Raw genomic sequence first — 23,049 nt, forward strand, 5'->3', positions numbered from 1 at the left:
ACCGCTCATCAGGCCATGCTGAGGCAGCGTCCTACATAGCACAACCAGCAGGACCACAGCTAGAATATGCAACTATGTACTGGGGGGCTTTGGGGAGAAGAAGAAGAAGAAGAAGAAGAAGAAGAGGAAGGGAAAAAAAAGAATATTGGCAACAGATACTAGCTCAGGTGCCAATCTTTAAAAAAAAAAAAAACACTTCCTAAGGAGTGGAGAGGGAAGCTGGAGGCCTGAGACAAAATTGGAGGCCCTTGTCTGCTATTGTTTTCTAGTTCATTCTCCCAAAACAGACATGTCTACTCAGGGTCAACCATGTTACCGGCATTGCTGGGTTTTGGGAAGCCAAGGATGAATTTAAAAAAGCATTCTCTGACCTCAAGATGCTTCAAATCTGGAGGTGGAGATAAGTTGGTAATCAGGTGATTATAATGTTATATGCTTAATTTGTTTATAGCAATGGATATAAAATTTTCAGGAAGTAGGTCATTAGGGTTTATTCTGAATGTTAGCTGTGGGGATAGTCTAGAAGGGGCAGAGTGAAGAAATGGAAGGATTTGATACTGGATGGGGAGAAGTGAGGAGAAGCCCAGCGGGTGGTGGTACTGTGGGAACACTGAGAAGATGGAGATGATGCCGGGTATGCCACTAGCAGAGGAGGCCAATACCTGTGTCACTCTCAGGAATCCACAGCAATGCAGCCCAGCCACTGCCTCCTAAGAAACTCTTCAGTGCCAGTTTCTTGGGAACTGAAATTGATGGTCACCAAAGCATGTAGTATTAGAGCAGGAACAATCTTTAGAAGTTAGATAGAGAAACTGAGTCACAGAAAGGGCTGGTGACTTGCCCACGGTTACCCAGTCCTCAGTGGTGAAACTGAGATGGATGTACAGGCATCCTGACTCCAGCCCAGCCTGTTATACTGTATGCACTGTTCTAGAGGCCTCTGCCGACACAGCAGCCTGCAAATTACAGGATGGGTCTTAGCTGGTTTCCGCTGCTGTAATGTTAAATACCCTTGTCCCTCTTTTCCGGTCCTCTGTGATTGCTATGAAAAGCTGCTTCTCATCCTCTTAGCATTCTCCTTTCACTTCCCTCTTCACCCTATTGTAGGCCACTCTAACAAACTGAATCCTGGTCATGATAGGGCAGATTATCAGCTTCCCAGTTCTCTGTGATTTGTGGAACCCAGGATCCGGTTGCCTGTTTTAGTCCAAGCCTTGAAGTGCTGACTCACACTTAGTTTGATGCCCCACAGTGTTGTTTCCTCCCTTTTTGTTCTGCCTCTTCCCCTCGACCCTTTCCTTTCTTTGTTCAGTATCTGCTTTTTCTTTTCTCCTTTTTTCTATTCTTTCCTCCCTAGTTTCCTTTCTAATTTGTCACTTTCTTTGTCTGCTAGCATCTGACCTGCCACCTAATCCTATACTCCCATCTCTCATGTGTCCTTGTAGTTGCCATCACCCAGAATCTTGGGGTGAGCACCAGTTCCAGGTACTGAAGAGGAAAACAAAAGAAAGATGAGCCCACAGTCTACCTCGGAGAGTTGGGGCACATTTAGTTACTCAGGAACGTGCTAAAGCGCTGTGTGCTTTTGAATATAGCCAATATCCATGGAAGGAGGGGCAGATGGGCAGCTTAATGGGTAGGTAGATCCTAAAATAACACAAAAAGGATAATGTAAAACCACTACCACTTGGCTCAGTTTCTGAATTGGTAGAGGTGGCAGCAAATGGAAGAACCAGCCCAGAAATGTGGTGAAATCTAATTTGGGTCCTATAACTGCATTTCCTCCAGAGAGCTTAATTGCAAATAAAAAGACACACGATGATAATGTAGTTTTATTTGCTTTTCTGCATGTGGCTTAATAGTCTCTTAGAATCTTTTTTCCTTGATGGTCTCAAGTCCTGCTATGGATCTAAGAATCGTCTTGGGAAGGCCGTCAGACTCAGGAGAATGTTCAGTTGCTGGCAATGACCTGAAGGAAAAGACAGTTATATCCAGTTACCTCTGTCCACCCCCTTTCTTTTTTCTTCAGGGCTCCCAGTTTGAGTATGGCCCTGTACTGGGTTTTTGTGGAGTTGAGAAAGTGGGGAGCAGATAGTAGGTATCAGCTGTGTCAGGACAACTCAATGTTATAGGAACATCCCCAGGACTTAGTGGCAAGGACAGACCTTGAAATGGTTGTGAGTCAAAGTTCACACCACAGGACTCTAGAATGTATTTGAAGGCTGGAGGGCACAAGTGGGATGATTGTTAGGCTTTATCTCTACGTCAGTGTAGGTAGAGTCTCACCTAACCCTCAGGCATTTTTTAAGGTGGTAAAACCTTTTTCCAAAGGGTAGAGCAAATTCTTATCATGCCCTCAGAAAGAGCTTGTGGGAGAGAATGTAAGTGCCTCTTCCCTTGCCCAGGAGCATGCAGGCCTTTCTGAAGCTGATTTTCCCTTGGCTTTGACTGAGGACGGCACTGATGTGTGCCTGGTTCACATCTGCTGTTGCCACCATCTTATCCTGAGCAGTAGACAGCATGGTGAACCCTGCTTAGTGGGTTGAGAAGGGGAACTCAGGATGGCAGCATATTGAGGGGAAGTGCACTATGAAGGGAAGGGGAAGGAGTAAATATACAAGGAAGATGGTGGCTTCCCCTGCCCAACTTTTATTCCCCAGCTCAGCCAGTGCATGGGTCTCCAGATGACCCTATTTCAACCTGGCATTTGAGAGGACTCACGTTGTTTATCCAAGAGATGTAAGCAGAGATTCGGGTGAAGACCGTGGGCTTCTTGGAGACATTACAGCCCAGGCTGGACACAAAGCTCGTCACTCCATGGACAGCATACTTGCCATTCAGCAAACAGTGGAGGGGACCCCCAGAATCACCCTGCAGGGAGGAGAAGCAGAGTCTTCAAACTCCAGATCTTTTGATCTTTGCGCCTTTGCTTTTGCTTACACCCAGCCCACTCCCATCTCTGTAAAATCCTGTAGTTTTAAATCTCCGCTTCCTTCATATCCCCACAATCAAGATAAATCTCTTCTTCCTTTCTAACCAACCACAGTATTTCTTTCTTTTGCAGCCCTTATGTCATGTTCTGCCTTTATTTTGGTTTCATAATTTGTTTCTACCTCCCACGTGTATCTATGAGCTTCTTAGACAGGAACTATGTCTTACAGATATTTTTCCTCTCCACAATGCTAGCGTAGAACTTTGAACATCTTAAACTCAATAGCTTTTGCTGACTAAATTGAATCTGGGGTAGAATAATCAGGGTGTTCTAATGATTTCTTTATCACCGGTGTTTAGACCAATGGGTCTAATTAGACTTAACCTTTAACCTTTAGACACAGGGTAGGCAGTCAACATATGTTAAACTAAACTGGAGTGAAGAGGAGAGAAAGTGATGCATTGGGTAGTGGTTACCAGCTCAGGCTTAGAATCAGAGGAACCTGGGGTTATAGAATATGACCTTGACACTCTTCTCCTTACTCAGCTCCCAGAGTGTCAGTTCTGTAATTCCAGACATAAAATTGGAAGATATTTCCCTGGAGAATCTAACCAGCACAAGAGGGAAGACCTAAAGACAGTGACATTGGAGGTTCTCCAGTGAAAAGGTCTAGCCAGATCACTTGACAGTGCAGTTTGCTATATATGAACCCCACCTAAGGCTCAGAGCTACCAATTAGCTTTTTATCACCCCGCTCTGAAATAAGAGCAAATGGTCAAGGATTAACAAACGTCTGAAGAAAGCCTCTATATAAAAATACAGATCAAAACGAAGAGACGAAGAAATAAACAAAAAACAAAGGCAACCAAGATTATGCAGGGAGAAGAAAACAAGCAACAAAACTACAATTAATATTGCATCCATGATACAGGAACAACCTGCTATTAGACAGAATATTCAGAAAACAAAAAGAGCCTTTGAAAATTATGAATATGATAGTAGAAATAAAAGATTGGAAGGGTTGGAAGATAAAACAAACAAACAAAATACACAGAAAATAAGAGGACCAGTTTAGGAGGTAAATATGTGAATAACAAATTTTAGAAAGACAAAATAAAAATGCAGGGGAAGAAATCATCAACAAATGAACATTTTCTGAACCAAAGATCTGGAATTTCCAGAAGGAAAAAACCCACCAAGTGTCCCTTGTGATGAATGCAAATAGACTCATACCAAGACACAGAACACTAGAGTCAAGAGAAGATAAAATAGGTCACTTACAAATTAGTAGAAACTATGGGTTTGAATTAGGGATGTGTATATTATACAAATAAAAAAGACAATTACTAACTCCAGGGAAAACAAAGCTATGCAGGAAATGAAAAGTAATCCTAGAATACAACATGGTTTGGTTGTGAATAACATTTTACATAATCATAATAGATACTAAACGTTAATCTAACCAAAATTATTTAGGGAGGTTGAAGTGGGGATAAGAAAATTTCATGCTTGGGAGACAGGTATGTATGTGTGAAAGGAAGAAAGACCCACATTTTCCATAATGCCTGAACTGAAAAATTAAGTAGCAATATAAGTGTATCTTTTAGAGAGGTGTGGAGGCAGACACTAAAAGAAGCAGCTGAAAAGAGTTGAAGGTGGTCCCTTCTGGCGAGGGAGAACTCAAGGAGGGGACAAGGAACACAATAACTGTTCTTTTCCATTATTAAGCCTCATAATTTTATTTGCCACCTTAAGCAATTTAATACATATAGCTTTTATAAAAATTAAAACTTAAGAAAGAAGAACTAGAGAAGGAGACCAGGGCCTGAGCTGGTGGCAAAGCAGTTAAGTGCGCATGTTCCGTTTCGGCGGCCCGGGGTTCGCTGGTTCCGATCCCGGGTGCAGACATGGCACCGCTTGGCACGCCATGCTGTGGTAGGCGTCCCACATATAAAGTAGAGGAAGATGGGCATGAATGTTAGCTCAGGGCCAGTCTTCCTCAGAAAAAAGAGGAGGATTGGCAGCAGTTAGCTCAGGGCTGATCTTCCTCCAAAAAAAAAAAAAAAGAGAAGGAGACCAAACTCAAAAGTTCAAATTGGGGTAATTCTTTTAAAAAGGTACCCCACTCCAACTACTGTTTAGGAAAAATGTTTACGTTAGATAATTGTACTTAAAGCAAACAAAACAACCTAAATCTCTTCCACCCGAATTCTAACAGGGATTTGAGAGTATTTCTGGGCGAGAGGAATGGAAGGTAATTGAATTGTATACAGTACTATTGTTTTATGCTAATTGACCTCAAAAGAAACAAAGGCTCTGGAGAGACAGAGGGTGTGGCTGTGGATTTTAGGGCAGAAGGAAGAGCTGGGAAAGAGAGGAGTGGGAGTGGGTGGGTTGAAGTGAGAGGAGGGTTGAATCCACTCTGAGGAAGGTGGCTGGGGACTCAGAAGTCTGAAAACCCAGAAGAATCACTATTTGGGAGACACAATGGCCTCAGAGAGTTGTACATTTGGAGTGGCAGCCAGAAGAAAAGTACTCTAGTTTTTCAGAGTTCAAGGCCCTGAGAGAGAACAGAGGGAAATGAATTAATTTAGAAAGGTAACTCAAAATGGATTAAAGACTTAAATGTAAGAGCTGGACATAAAACTTCTAGAAGAAAACATAGGCAGTACCCTCTTCAACATCAGCCTTAGCAGCATATTTTCAAATACCATGTCTGACCAGGCAAAGGAAACAAAGGAAAGATAACCTACATCAAACTAAAAAGCTTCTGCACAGCAAAGGAAACCAGCAACAAAATGAAAAGATAGCCTAACAATTGGGAGAAGATATTTGCAAAATATATCTGATAAGGGGTTAATATACAAAATATATAAAGAACTCATACATCTCAACAAAAGAGAAACAAACAACCCAATTAAAAAATGGGCAAAATATCTGAACAGATATTTTTCCAAAGAAGATATACAGATGGCCAACAGGCAAATGAAAAGATGCTCAACATCACTAATTATTAAGGAAATGCAAATCAAAGCTACAGTGAGATACCACCTCACACCCCTGAGAATGGCTATAGTTAACAAGACAAGAAGTAACAAATGTTGGAGAGGATGTGGAGAAAAGGGAACTCTCATACACTTCTGGTGTGAATGCAAACTGGTGCAGCCACTTTGGAAAACAGTATGGAGATTCCTCAAAAAATTAAGAATAGAACTATCATACGATCCAGCTATTCCACAGCTGGGTATTTATTGAAAGAACACAAAAACACGAATGTGTAAAGATATTTGCACTGCTATGTTCACTGCAGCATTATTCACAATAGCCAAGACTTGGAAGCAACCTAGGTGGCCATCAAGGGATGAACGAATAAAGAAGATGTGGTATATATACACAATGGAATACTATTCAGCCATAAAAAAGATGAAATCTTGCCATTTGGGACAACATGGATGGACCCTGAGGGGATTATGCTAAGTGAAATAAGTTAGGTGGAGAAAGTCGAAAACTGTAGATCTCACTCATAAGTATAAGATAAAAACAACAATAACAACAAACAAACACACAGATATAGAGATTACACTGGTGGTTACCAGAGGGGAAGGGACGAGGGAGAAGGGCGAAGAGGTGACAGGACATGTGTATGGTGATGGATGGTAATTAGTCTTTGGGTGGTGAACATGATGTAGTCTACACAGAAATCAAAATATAATGATGTACACCTGCAATGTATATAATGTTATAAACCAATGTTACCTCAATAAAAAAAATAAAATACTAAAAAAAAAAACAAAGAAAGAAAGGTTAGACCTTAAGAGGTTATAGGTGAAGGACCTGGTGAGGACCTGGGAGAGGTTACCGTATGCACGTCTCTCTTTTTTTTCCCCTAGTTGCATGTAGGGTTCCTGGGATACAGGACTTTTAAGTTTTAACACTTGGCAAGTCCTGGGAAAACTGGGATGAGGTGGTCACCTTCCTTACATGGTTCTAAGTGCTCACAAAAAAACCTTTAATCTTCCTCTGATTCTACTGTTTCAGCCAGCCTACCAGCCTGCTAGCCAGCCCTGGTGGTCTAGTGGTTAAGATTTGGCCCTCTCATGGCTGCGGCCCTGGTTTGCTTCTGGTCAGGGAACCTCACCACCATCTGCGCGTTGTCATACTGTGGTGACTGCATGTTGCTGTGATGCTGAAAGCTATGCCACCAGTATTTCAAATACCAGCAGGGTCACCCATGGCGGACAGGTTTCAGCAGAGCTTCCAGACTAAGACAGACTAGGAAGAAGAACCTGGCCACTCACTTCTGACAAAATTGGCCCAGAGGAGCAGCAGAGCATGGTCTGATATAGCGCCAGAAGATGAGAGGATGGTGCAAAAAGGCTGGGCAGGGTTCGGCTCTGCTGTACACACGGTTGCCAGGAGTCAAAATCAACTCGAGGGCACTAACAACAAACCTGCCTCCTGCTGGCTTCTCTTCCTCCTCTTCCTAGCTTGGAACCTTGCAGTTGATCTGCAGTCCTGTCCTTTTGCTCCAATAATGCAGGAAAACCCAGTCCTGGATTAATCCATTCCCTTCAGGTGATTCTTTGAGTAAAATAGAGTGAATCATAGACCCCTGTGTTCATTGCATGGTCTCCAACCTCAGCCTATCAGTAACATCTTGGAGGCCAATCCTTCTCTCATTCATCTTAATTAATCCAAACCCATACAACCCTTGCCCCTTCATTTTCAGCATCCAATCTGACTCCTAGTACATGAGTAAATAGAAACAATAATGCAGAACACGTGCCACCTTCCAGCTACCCAGACTGCACACTCTTTCATGTCCATGTACATTTCAGTGTTCCTCTTCCTGTTCAAAGGCTCTTCCTCTTCACCTGTGCTCTTGCTGCCACCTCTTCCTTCTCCTCTGGCATCTTGTGCCATCCATTATTTCCTCTCTCTGACTCTATAGGATTCTCTCCTCTCTACCTCTCAACACATTCAATTTTCTTCCTTCTTAAAAGATCCACCCCCTCCATGACTTGTCATCCTCCTTAGAGCTACCAGACTTTTTCTATTCCTCTCTTTCATACAAGATTCCTGGAAAAGTATTCTACATTCCTTGCTATGTTTCTTTTTTTTTTTTTTGAGGAAGATTAGCACTGAGCTAATATCTGCTGCCAATCCTCCTCTTTTTTGCTGAGGAAGACTGGCCCTGAGCTAACATCTGTGCCCATCTTCCTCTACTTTATATGTAGCATATATATATGTACGACGCCTGTCACAGCATGGCTTGCCAAGCGATGCCATGTCTGTGCCAAGCGGTGCCATGTCCACAACGAGGATCCAAACCGCCGAACCCCGGGCCGCCAAAGCAGAACATGCACACTTAACTCCTGTGCCACCGGGCCGGCCCCTCCTTGCTACGTTTCTTATTGCCTCTTCATTCCTTGCCCTTCAGTCAAGCTTCTGCCCTCACCACTCCATAGTTCCCAGTGACCTACTCACCAGCAAAGTAGCCACTTTCAGTTACCTACTGTGGCTCTCGGCTACACAGTAGACTGTGATGACCTATCAGTATTTCCTGAGATTTTATAAAACACTTATTACTACCTTTTTCTCTTATCTCAAATCCCTCTAGATCCTTATGGGTTCTTTGTCCTCCACCTGTTCCTGAAGCACTCAAGTATTTCAGTTATCACGTTCCTCCCCCAACTCTCTGCTCTTTTCTCATTCTACCGCTTTTCCCTGGTGGGGGCAAGGGGAGGCGGTGGATCTCACTTGCTGTTAAGGGCGTGTCTAGCCCAGCTCTCTCCCCCAGGCTCCACTTTCTTACACCGAATTTCTTACCGGTTAACTATGCCCAAATGTCCCAGTGGGATCTCCAACTCAACTTGTCCAGAAACAAACTCGTCACCTTCCCTCTCAAATATTATAAATCTTGGCTCATTTGAGGCAGAAAACCCCTCCCCCAAATCACTTAAACCAGATGCCTGTAAGTCATTTCAGACCCTCCTTCTTCTTCCCTCCCCTCCACTGCCCTCATTTAGGTCCTCAAGTTTCTTGCTGAGATAATTGCAATAGTCTCCTAACCAGTCTTCCTGCCAAGGTTGCCCTCTTCAGAAACAGGCTTACCTTGTTATCAAAGACGGCTTCTAAAAGGAAAGTCTGATCATGCTGTTCTCCTGTTTAAAACTCTTCAATGGTTTGCCAGTGCCGAAGAGAGAAAGCTCACATCCCCAAGCATGGCATTTGAAGCCCTAAGTCATGTGGCTCCTACTTGTCATCTCCTAGTGTCATCTCCTGACACCCCCTGGTGTGGTGATATATTCTAGCCAAGAGCTCAGCAAGCTTTTTCTGTAAAGGGCCAAATAGTAAATATCTTAGGCTTTGCAGGCCATATAGTCTCTGTCACAATACTCAACCCTGTGAAAGCAGCCATAAGTAATACATAAATGAACAAATATGACTGTATTCTAATAAAATGGTATTTTCCTAAACATTGAAATTTTATATTTTTCAAGTGTCATGACATTTTCTTATTTTTTGATTTTTTCCCCAACTATTTAAAAACGTAAAAACCATTCTTACTTCGTGGGCCATACAAAAACAGGGAGCAGGCTGGATTTGGAGTCTTGAGGCTCCGACTTCTCCTCTAGCTGTAGCAAACGCCCTATAATTCTCTATGTGTTCTAGACGTTTCTTGGCCCATGCCTTTGTTCATGCTGTTCCCTCTCTCAGAGTATCTTTTCCCTTTTTTTTTTTTTTTGAGGGAGATTAGCTCAGAGCTAACATCTGCTGCCAATCTTCCTCTTTTTGCTGAGGAAGACTGGCCCTGAGCTAACATCCCTGCCCATCTTCCTCTACTTTATATATGGGATGCCTGCCACAGCATGGCTTGCCAAGTGGTGCCATGTCTGCACCCGGGATCTGAACCAGAGAACCCCGGGCCACCAAAGCAGAACGTGTGCACTTAACCGCTGCACCATGAGGCCGGCCCCTCTTTTCCCCTTTTTGCCTGGCTTTGTCCTATTTAACCTTCAGGACTCATTACAGACCCCACTTTCTTGGGGAAGGCAAGTCTTTTCTGGCCCCAGCAGGTAGAGGTAAGTGCCTATCTTTTGGACTCCCACATCACCCTATGCGTATGTTTGTGATAACACTTAACCACATCGCATTACAATGTTCTAACATGTGTCTGCTCCTCGCATTTCTCCACCAGACACTGTTTGATTCATCTTTGTGTGCCTAGCACTTGGTATAGTGCCTGGCATTTGGTAGATAATCAAGAATATTTGTTGAACTGCATTAAGAAATCTCTAAGATGGTGTACTGCCGATTGATCGTGTCTAAATAAAAGAAGATTCTATTGATTATATATATAAACTATTATAAAACTATTTTGTGCACTTTCCCCCACCGTATTCACTACTGTGAATACTCCCGGGATAAAGAGGTGGTGGAGGAGAAGCTACAGGAGAAGTTGGCATTGATGGCGGGGAGCTACCTTGCACACAATTACATCCACCACTCAGGCCTAGCCCCACTGCAGCCATAACACACCACAAACAACTTCTAAAGAATGCACACATACACCACCATACAAATGTTGGGCCACATACAAGCTTTTGGAGTGAGGGCATTATGCAGGATGAATTTTAAGGTTCCTTTCAACTTTGAGATTCTGTGAGTATAGAGATTCTCATTCAGACGCCAGAGTAGAAAGTTGAATTTGTACATGAGGTCGGAGTAGGTGTGGAACAGGGAGTAAAGAAAAGGTGGAGGGTGGGAGGCAGAGAGGGGAGGGGCCTGGGGTGGGACTCCCAACACTTCCTGCGTGTGTTCACCTGGCATCCAGAGCGAATTCCGTCTCCTCCAGCACACACCATGGTGTTCTTCACAGTGGAGCCCCAGTAGGAGGAGCTGGAGCAGGTGGAATAGTCCACGGAAGGCAGGTAAGCCTCCTGCAGGGTCTGGGCCAGCTGCCCATTAGCTGAACAGGACACACAGCATTGGAGGTCAGCCCCAGATGTCACCCCGAGGGGGGGAAAACCTTCCACACCCTGCCAAACTTTCCCAGGCTCTGATGAAAGCTGACCTCGGGGCAAGCTCCTCCTCTCTGCTCGTTGCTTATTATAGATCCTCCTCTTTTCTCTCTTTACATGGAAGCTACAGGGCCCCTTCCTTCAGTGAGTCAGCCTTAATTACTGTTCTCAGGCTCCAAACTGCCAATCCTACTCTTGCTTTTTTTTTTTAACTCGTTGATACCTCAGTTCAGTAATTAGAATGGTCTTATTTGTTGATAACTTATCTGTCTGTCCAGTTTCCTCCTTACACTGTGAACCCCAAGAAGCAGAACTGGGACTTGTTTCCATGCCTTAAGAGCTTGGTGCAGCTTTCCTTTATCTGGCTCTTTTGACTTTTCAAAACCTTTGCCCATGAATTATTTCTCTGATCCTTACAACAACCCTTCCATATTATAGAGCAGGAAATTGAACCACAATGACATTAAGTGAACTGAGAGCAGAGCTGGATAAGAAGCATCTCTTTCTCTCAGCTCCAGGTTCTCTCAGTAGACTGGCTGCTCACAGCAAGGCCTTGCCTCCTCTCCAGAGCTCAAATACTGCCTGATGGCTGACAGACTTCTGTGTCAGGCCTAATGTCTCTGCCCTGCTTTTTTCTTTCTTTCTTTCTTTTTTTTTGCTGAGGAAGATTTGCTCTGAGCTAACACTGTGCCAATCTTCCTCTATTTGGTATGTGAGTTGCCACCACAGCATGGCGATCCACAAGTGGTATAGGTCCATACTCAGGAACTAAACCTGGGCCGCTGAAGTGAAGCACACCAAACTTAACCACTAGGCTACAGGGCTGGCCTCATGTCTGTGTCCTTTTGACTATCTCTGCTCATAGCCCTCCCACCTTTCCACCTTATCTGAATGACATTCCCCACTAGAAATCTTCCTGTCATGACCAGAAGAGGTCTCCTAAGGCCTCCTCTGCCTTCACTTCTCTGGACTTACAGCTACTCCTGCTTCATTCATTCCAACCCACAGCCCGGTGACTGTCTATGGAGGTAGCATGATGGTGTAATGACCACCAAAGTAGGAGCCAGGATACCCAGCTTCCGGCCTCAGCGAACTAGTTACTAACTAGTCATGTGATCTTGGACAAGGTCTTTAATTTCTTTGGGTCTCAACTTCTTCATGCATAAAATGAGAGGCTGATACAAAATAATCTCTGAGGTTAGGTTTTTTTAGCCATAAGAGACTTTGAGTCTCTGACTTGACTATTCCACAGCCCGTTCTTAACTTGATTTCACGTGTCAGTCATTTTCTCTCTAGTTCCTTTGGTTTCTGGTCTCTGGCTATGAATACCTAGGACCACAGAAAAATGTGCCCCAGAAGCTGAGCTGCCCAATCAAGAGGCATGTGGCGGATGGTACCAGCGTAGGTGACTTACTCTTGGTCCTGCCCCAGCCTGTGATGTAGCAGGGCGTGTTGTTAGGCAGGATGGTTCCCGACTGTGGCAGAACACCTAGCTGGACGTAGCTGTTAAGGGTGACGCTCTGGGCCAGGAGCAGCAGGGCAATGTCATAACTGTGGGAGGAAAGGAGACTGCTCACTCATGGGATCAGTGCTTCCCTCAGGTCAGCATACGGGCCCTCTTGGGCCTTCTCTAGTCTTTGTGTCCCCATAGAAGTGGAAACTAATGACTTTGAAGAAGGAGGAGGCTGATTTGCTAAGCCTCAAACTTGAGGAATTACACATTTGGATTGTAGGAAATGATATGTTTAACAGCAGCACTGCTGCTGAGGTCTTTTGTTGTACTCCAGCTCTGATCTCTGCAACCCAGGGGAGTGGAGCCTACGTCTTTCTGTTATGAATGGGGATTCAGAAAGGAGCAGAGTGGTGTGATCTTGGTAGCAAAGAAGACTTCTCAAAAAAGAAAGATGTAAAATGCTGCATGGTTCTGAAAGCTCTACAGAAATGTCCCAACTACTTGAACCCATCCTCACCTCCATACTCTACAGAACTGACCACATTTTATTTTTATTTATTTATTTATTTATTTTTTGCTGAGGAAGATTTGTCCTGAGCTAACATCTGTTGCCAGTCTTCCTCTTTTTTCGCTTGAGGAAGATTAGCCCTGAGCTAACATCTGTGCCAGTCTTCCTCTATTTGGTAAGTGGGTCACCGTCACAGCATGGCTGATGAGTGGTGTAGGTCCACGCCCAGGATCCAAACCCGTGAACCTGGGCTGCCGAAACAGAGTGCACTGAACTTAACCACTACTCTACAGGGCCAGCCCCTGACCATCATTTTAACTACTTCCGTTTCAAAAACTTACAGCCCAGTCTTGCAGGAGTTTTCTCATGTGAGATTCATTTTAAGAAATTTACTTTTGCTGATGGAGTCTATTCTATAAAATGAATAATAAATAACAATAAAAATGGAAACATTGAACTCGGCAGAGAAGGAGCTTCAGGTGATCTAATCATGCAAACCAGCCTAGATCAAATAAATCCCAAAGACCTTCAAACATTCTCAAGCTCTCCACAATCTAAATTCGCAAAGCTCTCCTGGATGAATATGAAATAAGCCAAGATCCCATTACTGGCTACTCAGCCCTCCACCTCCCAGCCCAAGGCCTCCCCAGCCTTGCTCCTACCCAGCGGCCACGTTATTCCTGTTCCACTGGGAATGCACCACGATCTTCTGCACATTCACGTACTGCTCAGTGCCATCGTTCTGGTTCAGGTTGTGTTCTCCAACCACCACACGGAAGGTCAGTTGGCTGGAGTGAGAGAAGGAAGCCCCGAGTGATCCAGTGGGCTCACACCGTCTCTTTCCTCCTTAGAGAAAAACTGGGAAGCGATCTTATAGCTTGTCTTTAGGACAAGAACCCATCTTATCTGGCCCAGGTAGAGGAGGGAAGAAAGGCCCTGGAGGATGAGGAAGTAAAAAGCTCTTTCATTCTCTCATTTACTAACTTGTGGAAGTGACAAACGCTACCATCAACTTCATTTTCCCAATTTATTGAGCTAAACATCATAGACTGAATATCTCACAACCTGGGAGAGGTGTGGTGAGCATAAAGGAAATGATGGCTCTCAGCCCACAGTGGCTTTTGCGGGAAGTACAAGCTCCAGACCAGTAGTTCTTAACACATGGACCAGCAGCATCAGCATAACCTGGACATTTGCTGGAAATGCAGATTCTCGGGACTCAACCTGGACTGACCAAATCAGGAACTCTGCTGGGTGGGGGCCAGCTATCAGTGCCCTCTAGGTGATTCCATACATGCCCAAATTTGAGAACCATTGCTCAAGACCAATACTTAAAAAAATGGTTTCCAGCCAGGCATTGACTAGGCACTTAAATATTTACCTACTTAATCCTCACAATAACTCTACAAAGTAGGTATTATTACCCCATTTCAGAGATAAGAGACTGAGGGCTTCGAGAAGCTAAGTAAGTTGCTCAGGGTCACGTAGCTAGAAGAAGGTAGAATAGGATTTGAACCAGAGCTTGTCTGACACCAAAATTTGTACTTTTCACTCTGTATTCCCCTACCTCCCCACAGGCCCCAGCACCCACTTAAAGTCGGGTCCTGAAAGGCCAAAGATACATACTCCTCCAGAAGGGCCAGACTCTTCCCCTCCTAGGGGTTCAGGAAAGCTGGTCTTTGTTTTTCTTACCTGTCCACACAGTGAGCAGCTGTCACCACCCATTTCTGTTTGATGAGGGTCCCTCCACAGGTGTGATACCAGCTACTTCCAGACTTGTACTGGAGGGAAATCTACATGGGGAGGGAAGAAAGGAGGGACAGGTTGGTGTTTCTTAAAAGGCTTCGTCCCAAACTATGTGTTACCTCCTTAAATTCCAGCTGTCCCTCAAAACACTCTCCAGCTTTCTGGGCTAGAGATGGCAAATAGGTTTCATTTGACCTGTCAATTGCTATTGATTGGTTGGTATGGCTACCTGGAGTGGTGGTAAGAAGGGGTGTGTAGATTTCTCTGGAATCCTACACAACAGGAAAGAGTGCTCCATTGTTTGGTGATATTTGCTGTGTACATGATGGGGGAGTAAAGGCACACACATGGTGTGTTTGGCGTCTCTACCCTTGGTTGTTGCAAAGGGCCGAGAACTCAGGTCCTTCTATTTCTATTCTCTCTTGGGAAGGAAACGTAGCCATGGAATTGCTTCATCACCTAAGCCCCACAAGCTTAAGTCTCCAGAGCTCCCCCTCCAAGGTTCAAGTTATTCCCTGTCCCCCCACTTCAGGGAAAACTTAGAAATACCATTGGAATGGCCACTTTGATCAGTTTATGTCTTCTCCTTCAGCACTTCATATTGCACAATAGCTCTATTCCTGAAAATCGGAGCTCAATTGAGCTTTTGTAAATTGAATTGAATTGAATTACACTGGTTCCTCTCAAAGTGTGTCTATTTACCAGTTAATTTGCCACTTTTACACATTTAAAATTGCTTAAATCAGAGCCTAGCTGCCCTGTTATGAAAGTGGAAACGCTTTAAATAGCCAAATAAACAACAACAACATCTTCTTGGGGCTGGGGTTGCTCTCAAACGCAAGACACACACTCTGTGTGTGTGTGTGTGAACGTGTCAAGGTATGTGGAGTCTGAGGTGTGTATTCTTGCTAGTGTGGCATAAATGGTGTCACTGAGAGTGTAAATGTGGTTTATGTTTGGGTGTGTGCCTGGGACAGTCAGTGTGGTTGGCGTGTCTAAATTCCCTCCTCCAAGTCTTTGGCTTTTAGGAAAACCACCTAAGCCTTGTCCCATTCATCTTTAAAACCTAGAATCGAGGCAGTTGGAGAGCTTCCTGTTGATAAGACATACACAAACACACATCATGTTGTATATCAGCGCACAGGCAACTCTTTTGTTGGAAGGCCGGGGCTGTGAAGGAACACCCACCTGAGAGGGCCAAGAATTCTTCCGGGCATCATTCCCTCCAACCACCCGGGCGTTGGTTTCTGGAACGTCCTGGGTGCTGTGTCCTTTGTGGGGCAGAAGAAAAATGAGTGATGACTAAGCGTGGGTGGGGGTGGGGGGTGGCAGTTGTGCTTTGTCTGTGAATTCACGGTTCCTCCCTAGCAAATGAGGGGCCCAGCTGCGAGTTCTCTGAGCCCCTTTTGAAAGCAGGGGCGTCTGAGAGCCTTCTGCTTCCCCCTCAGAAGCATCCTCAGAACTCTTAGGGGTAGTCTGAGGCATGCTGTGAAGGACCTAGTTCACATCGCCAGGCAAGGGCCCCAGAGGCTCCTTGTGGTCTCAGCCTTGCTAGAGGTCATCCCTTGGCCTGAAGGGACCTCCCCTTCTCCCAACCCCCCACCACACAATGCTTTGGTTGGATTCTCCAGGGGGCTGAGACAGCAGTGCACACCCCAGGCACACACCTGCTGAGGATGTCTTCCTGTCAATGAGGGGTGGTGGGGAAGCTCAGGCCCCTGGAAGAGGCTTTTGTCTGTTCATGGCTCAGGATCTGCCAACCAGAGAGGCCTGCATGGAGAGTGGCCCTGACCTTTGCTAGAATGGGCTCCAGGACAGTAAGGTTTTTGCTAGACTCACAAGCAGTGTCCCACCCCGCCCTGGGATAGACAGCAGACCTGGGCTTAGGGATAGCTTCCCAACCCTCCTGCTCAAATCCCCCTCCCTACAGAACTTGGGCTGGATGACCACTTACCATGAAGGACCAAGGTGGCAAACACCAGGAAACGAAGCATGTTGCCAACAGAGCAGACCACTACCCCCTTGCCATGAACCAAGCCCTCTTTATACTCCTCTTATCAGCAGCTTTGCTGACCTTCTTCCTGCCAGCTGGCAGGGCTGCTGGTGGAAGGCAGGGAAAATCACAGGTGACATGGAAATACAAATGAAAAGATTTCTTTTCAAGTACACTAATTTATCTGTTGTTCAAAGACAGAACAAGGCCAGGGCTGAATTAATAATCTGCTTTCAGTTGAAAAGCATCCAACACACTCTTTTTCAGAAATAAGATGGAGAACCATGACTGGCTTTTCCCTCAGGGGGCTCCCCTGTTGGTCTGTGGCTGCCTTATTGTCCTTAGCGGCGCTATAAGTGCAGAGACGGATCCTGTGCACTGGGAGGTGGAGGCAAGGAAGAGTGGAGGAGGGAAGAGTGGTAGCAAGAAGAAAGAAGAGCCAGCAACATCTCCCCGCCCCACGAGGGAGATGGGACCTTCCCCCAGGACACAGACAGAGGTACAAATGCAGGGAGACAAAAGCAAAGTAGATGCAGTGGAGAGAATTCTGGTGGAGGAGGCTACTAAGAAACAGGTTTGGGGAGACTCAGACGGAGAACCAACGAAAGCTCCCAGAGAAGGAGAATGTGGGGCAGGTTAGAAGAGGGGGCCCTCAGGATAGCGAGATAGTTTGAGGGCTGTGAGGGTGGAGGGCAGAGGAGCAGGAGTGTCCTGCAGGAGATGAAAGGCTCCACCCATCAAAGTGAGCAGAGGAGGAAGGAGGGACGTACATGGGCCTGGAGGCGGGCAGAGGAGTTTGGGTTGGGAGGGCCCAGAGCAGAGGACTACGGGTGGAGTGGTGATTTAGGCAGAGAGAAGCCAGGGAGCCTAGAGGGAGATGGCAAAGTCACCTGGTCCACCTGAGGGCTTTTGTTGCCTGCACACTCCAGAATTCAAGTTTCATGCCTGCAGATGGAGGGGCCTGGAAAAGGCTGTTGGAAGGAATTCTGTACAGGCCACCTTTTCAGCTCCTTGAGCTGTGCAGGGGCATGGCACTATGATGCTGGGGTAACCTGGAGGGCTCCCTCTCCAGTCCAACCCCCAGCATTCTAACACACAGTAGAGGTCCTGGAAGAGGGCTGAGCTGGGTCAGGGAACAAGAGCCCCTTTTATTGTTCTCATCCCACCTCCCCGCCTCCTCTGGAAGGGAAGGAGGCAGCTCTAGCCCCAGGATGAGGAGTCCAAGAGGAGGCTTTAGGGCCTCCTAAAGGTTACCCCTTGACATCACATACTCCAAAGTGAGCCTTGAAGGGCAGGGTTAATGTCACATCCATCTCTGTACACTTGGCCCAGCCCAGAGAAGCCCCATCTGTATTTGCTTAAAAATCAAGCTCTTGGGGCTGGCCCAGTGGTGCAGCAGTTAAGTTCACACATTCCGCTTCGGCAGCCTGCGCTTCGCTGGTTCCGATCCTGGGTGTCGACGTGGCACCACTTGGGAAGGAATGCTGTGGTAGGTGTCCCACATATAAAGTAGAGGAAGATGGGCACGGATGTTAGCTCAGGGACAGTCTTCCTCAGCAAAAAGAGGATTGGCAGCAGATGGTAGCTCAGGGCTGATCTTCCTCAAAAAAAAAAAAAAAAAATCAAGCTCTTTAGGACTGCACTCCAGGCCCTCACAACCGGTCCCTAATCTACACGCCCAGCCTCATCTCCCATGCTGGTCAGACTCTTCTTTCTCCTCACTCTTAGCGCTAGGCATAGACAGTGGCTTTGGCTTAAATTTGGGGTACTATATTTCCTCTAAGCAATTCTAAGTCTAGAAACGCATCCTTTTGAAATAAACACAGGCACAAAAATAAATGTACGAGGTTGTGGGTTATAGTATAGTTTGTCACAAAATTGGGGAAAACCTAAATATTTATTAATAGGGAAAGATTAAAGAAATTGAGTTTAACAATATTATGGACTACTATTCAGCTTTTAAAAAGAATGAGCTGGACTTAAGTGAATTGACATGAAAAGATGTTCTAGATACATTAAATGAGGACATCAAGTTGCAAACAATATGGTACTGTGTATGTTTGGATATTCATAGAAAAAGGGTATGGAAGGGTTTATATGTAGAAGTTATTATTTCTCTAGAAGTTATTACTTCTAGAGAATGAGTCAATAGGTATGGAGGCATTGTGAGGATCAATTTCAATTTTTATTTTTTATTTTATTTTTTACTATTTTTTAAAAGATTCTATTTTTTTCCTTCCCAAAGCCCCCCGGTATACAGCTGTATATTCTTAGTTGTGGGTCCTTCTAGTTGTGGCATGTGGGACGCCGCCTCAGCATGGCCTGATGAGCAGTGCTATGTCTGCACTCAGGATCCGAACTGGCGAAACCCTGGGCCGCCAGAGCGGAGCATGCAAACTTAACCGCTCAGCCACGGGGCCATCCCCCAATTTCACTTTTTAAATTCCTATTTTTCTGTATTATTTGACTTCTCTACGGTATTATTTTTGTAATTAAAAATAAGTAAAACATATATTCTGGGACATTTAGCTATTTTAGGCAATGGTGCCAATACTCTTCAAGTGGGAGAGATTCCCAGAGGGGACGAGCCATTCAGTATAAGGAGAGAAGCTTCTAGAGCCAGGAGATAGTAGCACAGGGCTAGCATCAAGGTTTTTTTTTTTTTTTTTTTTTTTGTGGAAGATTAGCTGTGAGCTAACTACTGCCAGTCCTCCTCTTTTTTTTTTTTTTGCTGAGGAAGCCTGGCCCTGAGCTAACATCCGTGCCCATCTTCCTCTACTTTATATGTGGGACGCCTACCACAGCATGGCATGCCAAGTGGTGCCATGTCTGTACCCAGGATCCGAACCAGGGAACCCCGGGCCGCCGAGAAGGGGAATGTGCAAACTTAACTGCTGTGCCACCGGGCCGGCCCTGCATCAAGGTTTTAAGCAAGGTTTTAAGTTAGCTCTGAGAATGGTCAGAGGGATGGATTTTGAGGAAGGGTGCAGATGTTGGGTTAAGGCAATGCCAACCTCAGCTAAAGGGAGGCCATAAAGCTGGTTTCTTGAGCCTTCCCACCACCCCGTCAGGGCCCTCTCCCTCTTCTTGATCACCACCTTCCCTAGTCCTCCCCTCACCCCTAAACTGGGCCCACTCTCTAGGTTGTGGCATGTGGACTTTTCTCTCTTCTGCTGCATCTCTCACTCCCGTGAGTTACCCTCAGCTGACTCCTCCTGGCAGAGGCTATGATGCTTTGGGGCAGAGGTGAGGAAACTTGGCACCAGACCAGGGCACCCTGGTTGGGTGTATATCATAAGATTGGGCTGGAGAGCTATTGCGTGATGCCAGAGAGTATGAGGGATATTGGGATAAATGGCAAACAATGCCTGATAAATGTTTGGATGTTTAATGCAACCATGAATAGGGCTAGGGTAAGAATTAGGCACTATGGCTCCCTATGGCTTACCCAACTTACTAGCATGGCATTCAAAGCTTTCTCAATTGGGCCCCAACCCACTGTTCTATGGGGCTGTCTTTACCCAGCTGGCACAGTGCCAAGGGCCCCTAATACTTTTAGGGGCCCACAAAAATGTTTTCGTTTCTTTTAAATCAGAAGAAATAAAAGGAATACAATCAGCCTGGATTGTATTCATCTTTAAACCAAAGCAGTTGTAAAAGATAATTTTTAATACTTTTTTATGACGTCAAAAGTGCCTAGGGCCGATGAAAGTCAAAATGGGGCCCTGATCATTCTAGCTTCCACATCCACTGCTCCCTCAGCCTGCTGTTCTCTTGGTTTCCCAGATCCACTTGTACCTTTGTCCCTCTGTGACTTTTCTCATGCTTGATTGTTGCTTGTGTGAGATCTTTGCTTACTGAGCCCTTCCCACCTGAGGACTCATCCTTCCAGATCTAAGGTCAAAGTCACTACCTTTGTGAGGCCTTCCCTGATTCTCTGAAATGGAAGGAATTCTTCTTTCTAACTCACCTGGCACATCTCTGAACATCTCCAGGATTGTCATAATTTGCCTTCATGTCTGTTTCCCCAGCTAGAGAGTGAGTTTCATGGAGGAAGAGCCTCCCCTTAGATCTCCTCGTGTCTACATGTGCTTGACCCACAGTATGTAGGCTAGATTGGGGGCCAGAGGATGTTTGGGGACAAGACAGTGGCTGTGACAGAACTTTTCAGATGGGTGTGGTTCTTCACAGCCTGAATCAACTGATTCTCCAAATGGATCAGCTAAGGGACAATGCAGGGGAGGAGGAACCCAACGCAAACTTCCTTTACCAATGCCATATAACCTTTATTTCCCCTGGGATCTCATGTCCAATTTTCTTCTCTTTCCAGGAGAGAACTTTTCCCTTTCCACACTCCAGGTCACATCCTGGCTGCTCTCTCCTCCCCCTCTGGCAGGGCTCCCCCAGAATCTTTCCTCTCTGGGGTCCTGAAGGCCCTCAGGGGCCCAGGAGACCTCCTATAGTGTTGAGCTGTGCCAGAACAGGCAGCTGTGATCCCACGGCACCCTCATGTGGTGATGCCCAAGATGACAGCCTGCTACTGAAAGTCGGAAGCCCGCCTGGAAGGAATGTGAGCCCTCCTCTAGGCAGCTAGTGTCTGTGTCAGGCAAAGCAGTCCTGTGCGCTGGGGTCTGACTTGCTTGAAGAGCTGACATGCGTGTCAGGTCTGTTCCACGTGGGGACATCACGAGAGCACAGCAGACAAGGCCAGTCATGCTCGACTCCACACGCTCGCCCCTGCCTCCTCAGACTTCCCAGGACTCTTATTAGCCTTACCCGGGTCTCAGCCTCAAGGCTGCCAATACCTTGCCCAAATTACTTCACTTATCTGACCTCAGTTTCATAATATAAAAATGATAGGGTTGGACTAAAACACGGTTTTCAAATTGAGCTTATAGACCTTAGACGTTCAGTGGTTGGTAGGCATTGCCCTCCCCCACCCTCAATTTCACCCATAGCTACTTTGCCTTTTAATTACATTACATTTGGGGCATTGAGAAAAACAGTTTCGGGGCTTAAACCTGAGAATCACTGGATCCGTGAGCTTTCTTTCAACACTAACATCCTAGGATTCCCAAATGTGGTCTCCCTCATGGCTATCTGGCCCCATTGTTTAGGCTTTATGGAGACCAGCCAGACAGAAATGATCAGAATAGGGGGAAGAGGGAACGGCAAGGCTGATAGCTAGTTGTCTAGTGTTCTTGTGGTGTGGTGGAAGGAGCCCTGATTCAGCATTCAAGCCTGAGGCTCAATCTTTGCTCCAGCCATGCACCAGCTGCGGGACTACAGACAAGCTCCTTTGCCTCTCTCTGCCTCAGCTTTCGTATCTGTAACACGGGCATGGTGCTTCCTGGCATTCTCACAGGATTATTGTGCAGACGAAGTGAGGTAAAGGATTCCTGTCAGCGTGCTTTCTGTAGACTATAACTGGCTCTATGAACTTCCAGGAATAGTAGCAAGCCTCTCTTAGACCTCTAGTCCGTCTGCTAGAATAGACTATTTCACCAGATTCTGCGGGTGCTCTAGATGACCAGGGACCCAGGACGTGGCTACAGAGGTGCTTTTCTTGAATTCAGCATTGCTGCCCTGGGCCCTATCCCAGCTGCCTTCTTGGCTTTGGAAGTCTCTGTTTCTAGGAGAGAAGGAAAGCTCTAGGCCAAGTATAATGTATTCTAATGGTCCCTTCCATCAATATGGAGGAAAAAAATCGGTCCAGTGTTGTTGCAAGGAGTAGGAAGGTCCTGCCTTGACATCCACTGGGTTTAGAAATCCATCTTTAAGGCCTACAGAGAAGCTCATGATCAGATTCCCAAAAATCCTGTTTCCTGAGTAGCTTGTGGGAACTCCCACGGGGTGTGATCCAGGGCCTAGATGAAGAGCCAGTGCTGGTGGGGGTCACTGGGATTGCAGGAGGCCATGGCTGGCTTTTTGTCCTCAGACGTCAGGCAGGTACCAGATCCTGAGTTCCTGATGAGCTGGTCCTAAAAGATGACACAGCAAAGGGTCACTGTGGGCCTCAGACCTCTAACACTGCTACTAGGGGGCAATAAGATGGGGGCAACACATAAAAGGACAAGGGAGCCCAACAAGGCACAGAGAGGACATTTCCAAATGCCTCTCCTTGGAGGCCAGATACTCTGGTGGGATGTTTCCTGAGTTTCCACCTGTGTCTGGCGCCATTTGCTCACCTCAGCTTTAGCCTGAGTGGCTGGAATAGAGGAAGGCAGGACCATAGGATAATTGAAAAATGCTTTCAGGGCCACCCTCCTCCAGATAACCAGTCTCAAAGACCAGGGCCACTGCTACCCACCCCACTTTCTTTTTTTAAAGATTGGCACCTGAGCTAACATCATTGCCAATCTGGTTTTTTTCTTCTTCTTCTTCTCCCCAAAG

General features: G+C 45.9%; 2 protein-coding genes and 1 long non-coding RNA gene across 4 annotated transcripts in view; 1 reads left to right on the forward strand and 2 right to left on the reverse strand.

Annotated features, from left to right (window-relative positions):
• The window catches only part of LOC139041650 (uncharacterized), a 36,027-nt gene that overhangs the window by 9,622 nt on the left and 3,356 nt on the right, over positions 1-23,049 (forward strand). The window lies entirely within an intron of this gene.
• Positions 1,820-16,751, reverse strand: CELA1 (chymotrypsin like elastase 1). The gene is made up of 8 exons (XM_014847422.3): positions 16,618-16,751; positions 15,852-15,934; positions 14,610-14,710; positions 13,580-13,705; positions 12,371-12,507; positions 10,759-10,904; positions 2,722-2,871; positions 1,820-1,969 (listed from the first exon to the last, which is right to left on the reverse strand). The coding sequence occupies exons 1-8, from the start codon at positions 16,655-16,657 to the stop codon at positions 1,952-1,954; spliced, it is 801 nt and encodes a 266-aa protein (XP_014702908.1). The 5' UTR covers positions 16,658-16,751; the 3' UTR covers positions 1,820-1,951.
• The window catches only part of GALNT6 (polypeptide N-acetylgalactosaminyltransferase 6), a 34,040-nt gene continuing 32,435 nt past the window's right edge, over positions 21,445-23,049 (reverse strand). Inside the window, exon 12 of the mRNA XM_044755736.2 lies at positions 21,445-22,637. Coding sequence (XP_044611671.1) covers positions 22,524-22,637 — 114 coding nt within the window. The 3' untranslated portion in view covers positions 21,445-22,523. The remainder of the gene's footprint in view (positions 22,638-23,049) is intronic.

Source organism: Equus asinus, chromosome 22 (genome assembly GCF_041296235.1).
Source record: "Equus asinus isolate D_3611 breed Donkey chromosome 22, EquAss-T2T_v2, whole genome shotgun sequence".
In the NCBI taxonomy this organism is placed as follows: Eukaryota; Metazoa; Chordata; class Mammalia; order Perissodactyla; family Equidae; genus Equus; species Equus asinus.